Below are 4,977 nucleotides of genomic sequence, written 5' to 3'. Positions count from 1 at the left end.
TCCCTGGGCTGTTGGTCCTTCAGTTTTACCTCCCTAAGCAAGCGCTGGGCAGCGACAGCCCACACCTGCTCTGCACATGAAGCATTTGTGAGCCCCACCTCACCTCCCTGTGGCGCCCCCGGTTGTGGCAGCGTTGCTTCGGCCCAGTTAGTGGCAAGATTGGGGCGCCCTCTAGTGGCTGATTCCGCAAGTATTCCTGCCTAGGACAATTTAGATGCTTGGTTTCACCCCTTGCCACTAACTCCCAAGCACATTGGGCTCCCTAACCCGCGCCCCCACTTCAAGGTTGAGACCAGCTTCATGACCAACAGTGCTAAGTCTCAGGATCCTGCCTCATCATTCTCCCAGCCAGATGGCTCCGTTTCATACACAAGACACTAAAGCCCAAGATACGGGAAGTCCAGCCAGCAAGGCTTCCTGGAGCTTGGCGTGGCCATTTATTACGCTGCTCTGTCTCCCTCAGGGTTAGCATGTTCTCCAGAGTCCCACTCTCGTTCATAGTAACTATCTCATCCCCTGACTGCAGATCAGTCTTGCCCCTTTGGAGCGCTCAGTAGCCAGCTGGTTCCCCGCCTTTCCTGGAGTCTGAGGCAGCGGCCCAACCACCTGATGTTCGCACAACAGCCTGAACCACAGCAATGTAGGTGGGTGTGACCTCTGTGTAGTGGTGGCGAGTCTTCAGGCCTGCCGTCACCGCCTGGGGGTGAGAGGGCAGAGACAGAGCCTCAGCAAGGCCACGGATGTGGCTGGAACCAGTTTTGTATGGTCACGGGCCTCGCAAACACGGTGAGGGCTACCTCCGGTCAATCGAGCGGGAAGAATTAGAGGCACCTGAGCTTCTAAGGTCTCCTAGGAATGGGCTGCCTGGCTCTCACTGAGCAAGGGCTCAGGATGACCTATGCTGAAGGCCTGGGGACCATGGGCAGGGGACACTAGCCACTGTTTGCTCTGTTAATGACTTGGAGGATTCCAGTCCCTAGTCTGGGATACCCTCTAACCCCAAACCCATGATTCTGCCCCCTCCCCCAGCTCCCAGCCTACCTGATCGATGTTCTTCTCTATTGTCGTGGTATTGGGCAAAAGCTGGTTGTGAAGCCGGGGCTCCTCTACCGCTCTCTTCACATCATAGCCAAACCACAGGTGGTTAATGATGGCCTGGAGGGAGAGGACAGCAAGATGTCAGCATAGCCCGGGAGCAAGGACAGGGAGAAAGGGGCAGGAAAGGGCAGGTCAAAGGCACGTACCAGTGCAGTGGACGTGGTGATCTGTGTGCCTCCTGAAGCCCCCACCACCATCTGTACCCTGCCGTCCTTATCCACAATGATTGAGGGACACATGGAGGAAAGTGGCTGCTTACCTATGGTCCGTAGGAGGTGACAGAGGTGCAGGTCAGCCGCCCGGCTAGGGTACCGCCCCCTCCCGACTCAGATCCCGCACCCCAAGGATTCCCACCCTGCACCTGGCTGGATGAAGTTGGCCGGTGAGGGGGCTACCCCAAATTGGTTCATGAAGTTGGGTGAGCTGAAGTCATCCATCTCATCATTAAACAGGATGCCACTGACTCGTGATAGGACCCTGGAGCCAAAGCTGAAGATAGGCAGGCTCGGAGAACACTTCACAACGCAGCCATTCCCCAACCTGGTCCCCACCCACCCCAGGCCAAGAGTACTCGCTAGGAGGGGCCCCACCCATACTGTGCACACTACCAAGGTGGGGCCTCTGTTTCCCAACGTGAAAGAGGGAGGCCCTTACAGGAAATGACGATAGCCCTCTGACCCCATTACTCATGTGCCCGCAGCCGCACAGCCCCTACTAGAGGTTGATGGTGCTGGTGGCGGACACAGCACTGCCATCCTCTGAAACCAGAGACAGGTGAGCGGTGCCACCGCCATCGGGAACGTAGAATTCAGGCTCGTAGTAGGCCACTGGGTGAGTGGTTCCATCTGAGATGCGGGTCCGTAGCTGAGCAGCGAAGAACTCAGAGGTCATGTTTTGGATCACCTGCCGAGACCCCAGAACTGGCCTGAGGAGGTTAGGAGGGAGGAGGGGGCGGGGAAGGGAAGGGAATACAACAGGGCTGTCCCAGCTGGTCTCAGGAAGCCCCAGCCATGGATCCGACCACCACTTACCTCTATGCTAAACCCTGACCTCCCCAGGCCCAGGGACGGCACCTCGTAAATCCTGCCTGACACCCTCTCTAACCTCCGGCGGCAAGTCCCTCAAGCCTCTAGGCTCGTGCCAAGACTTGTGTAATTATTTATGAAGCCCTGGTGCCACGTGCTCAGAGATGAGAAACCAGCAGGGAAGAGACGTGCAGGTAACAGGGAGAGCAATAACAGAGGATTGGAAATGAGAGGCCAGCCGGTGGGAATGGAAAGAGGGAAGCAGAAGGCACTTTGGTGGAGGTGCTACCTAAAGAGAGCCCAGAATGGAACCTGAGAGGTGCGTGCAGAGGCCCTGGATAACAAAGACTAGGATGACGGGAGAGGATGCTGACTAGCACGCGTCTGTCCTCTGAGGTCTCATTGGCCTATAGAGAGTTGACCCTGGCTTTGCTGTGAGCTGCACAGGCTCGGGGTAGAGGGGGTAAGCCGGATGGAAGACATTTTCACAAGGTCCCTCTGGTCCAGGAGAAGGCTGTGGACAACCACATCGAAGATGAAGATGGTGGGTGGCCTTGGGTTCTTTGGCCTGGAGTTGCCATTGACTGGGAAAGTAAATGCTGGAGAAGGAGCCACTGTAGGGGCAGGTAAGGACTTGCTTGCTTTGGAACATACTGAAGAGCATGGCTTGGGCAGATGGGCCCGTGAACACAGGTTCACGTGTGAAACTTACAGACAAAAAAAAAGAAAAGAAAAGAAAATGACAATCACAGCATAGGCACATGATGGCTGCCGAAAGCTATTGACAGAAAAGGTGGGTAGGAAGAGGAAATGAAGGGGGGAGCCGGGAAGAAAGGCAGCCTGGGACCTGTCAGATTTAGGCTAAAGGCCAATCAGGCCGCTCACCTGTAGCAACTCTTCCCTGTCTTCCTACTCAGAGACTGTAAAAAGAACATTTATTTCTCTGTTTCAGTTGTTGTCTAGGAGGCTTATTTGCTCTGTCTGCTAGCCTAGACCTAGTCCTGGAAGCTTCCGGCCTCCGTACAATCTAACCTAGGCCTAGAATGTTTTCAGCCTCTGAGACTTCCTGCTTAATTAGTCTTAGTCTTATTCTTACTGAGCTCATAGCTGGCTGGTTCGACTCAGCTGTTCCAGCTCAAACTCCTTTCCCAGCTAATTTACTCAGTCTGGCTTTTCTCTCTGCCTCTATATTGCTCTACTTGTCCTCTAACTCAAAACAGTCTGCTCTAATCTCCTTGCTCTTTATTCTCTGGTTCATTCTGTCTTCACCTGAGTGCGCTCTCTCTCTCTCTCTCTCTCTCTCTCTCTCTCTCTGAAACCCATCTATTACTGTCCTGGTAAAACTGCCTTCTCGCTCTCATTGTCCCTTAAGTAGCTTCCCTTTCCTTCCTCTTCTCATGAAAGTTGGGCATATCTTATTCTGTCCAGGTCTTTCTATGTGATTCATCAGTTTTTCTGCCACTCAGTTAAACACCACTTTCAAGCATGGGTACTTCCTTCTACAAACTAACTTAACCTTTGTTGTTTGGGGTTAAAAGCATGTACCACCAGATCTGGACCTAAGCTTTTCTTGACCTGAAACTTACTCTATACCAGGCTGGCCTTGAACTCAGATCTGTTTGCCTCTGTCTCTCAGAGTAAAGGTATGTTTATGTAGTCCAAGCACATCACACAGACCTAGAAGGTCTTTGAATGTGATCTCTTGCCAGAGCAGCCATGTTCTGAATTAAAATTCCTCTACAAGAAACTGTGAGTCTGTAACAGGCTCCCCAGATATCCAGGCTCTGGGGATGAAGTGCTAAATCCCAGCACACTTGCAGTTAAGGTTGTCCTGCACCTCTTCTACCCACTGGCCAATTCTGGGACCCCCTGCTGCTACAGGGCCAGGCAGATACTGCCTGTAGGTGTGTCTCTGACTCCAAGGTACTCCCCAGGTTCCCAGGTTCCTGCCATTCTGGAACCTGGGAACTCATTCCTCCAGTAAAAATTTATGGACCCTAGGCTGCCACACTCTGGACTATCTGGGCTGCTGGCATAATGGGTCTGCCTTCCCTCCTTCCTTCTCATGTCCACTACAGCATCTAAGTCTTGTATTAACAAGATTCCTTTCTCTCTTCCTGAAAGTGCAAGCCCTCTTTCTGAGCAGTCTCAACCCTTCTCCTTTCTCTTCAGATATCACCACACTCTCTCTAGCATCAAATTAATCATATGGCCTCACCGGGAGTGGAGGGGCCAGGGCATGATGGCACCTGCTTTTAATTCTAGCATGCAGAAGGTCTCTGTGAATTCTTAGACCAGCCTGGTCTAAGACGTGAACTCCAGGTTAGCTTGAGCTACCTAGTGAGACCTTGTCTCATAAAACAAAACAAAACAAAACAAACAAACAAAAGAAAAAAGAAAATTGTATGACCTCAAGGAACCATCTGGCTCAGCACCCTCTATCATACTGGAGCCTAGCAAAGACAGACAGTGCGTCAGCACCTGGTGCATGAACTTCCTGATCCAAGCTCAAACAGAAGCAGAAGAAGGCTGTAGTCCACACTGCAAGAGAACTGGCTTTAGAGACCGCTAGAACGGCAGAGGGTCTTCTATAGGTCAGGGGATCGGAGAAGTGTGGTGGTTGATTTTGAGTGTCAGCTTGGATTGAAAGACACCCAGGCGATTCTTAAAGTTCACCCATGTCTGTGTCTATGTTTCCAGAGAAGTTTGGAGCTGATGGCTTAATCAATGGTTTGGTCCATTTATTTATTTATTTATCTATCTATCTATCTATCTATCTATCTATCTATTTATTTATTTATTTATTTATTTATTTATTTATTTATTTATTTATTTATTTATTTATTTATTTATT

At 51.3% G+C, this 4,977-nt stretch overlaps 1 protein-coding gene across 1 annotated transcript in view; it reads right to left on the bottom strand.

The window, feature by feature from the left end:
• Positions 1–390: 390 nt before the first annotated feature.
• The window catches only part of Ggt1 (gamma-glutamyltransferase 1), a 21,024-nt gene continuing 16,437 nt past the window's right edge, over positions 391–4,977 (bottom strand). The window contains exons 11-15 of the mRNA XM_055598959.1: positions 1,814–2,001; positions 1,460–1,587; positions 1,245–1,357; positions 1,042–1,155; positions 391–697 (exon numbers count right to left, since the gene is read on the bottom strand). Of these exons, the coding sequence (XP_055454934.1) occupies positions 551–697; positions 1,042–1,155; positions 1,245–1,357; positions 1,460–1,587; positions 1,814–2,001 (690 nt within the window). The 3' untranslated portion in view covers positions 391–550. The remainder of the gene's footprint in view (positions 698–1,041; positions 1,156–1,244; positions 1,358–1,459; positions 1,588–1,813; positions 2,002–4,977) is intronic.

This window comes from Psammomys obesus, unplaced genomic scaffold (genome assembly GCF_907164565.1).
Source record: "Psammomys obesus unplaced genomic scaffold, mPsaObe1.curated_primary_1811, whole genome shotgun sequence".
NCBI lineage: Eukaryota > Metazoa > Chordata > Mammalia > Rodentia > Muridae > Psammomys > Psammomys obesus.
This window is presented reverse-complemented; position numbering and strand designations above follow the sequence as displayed.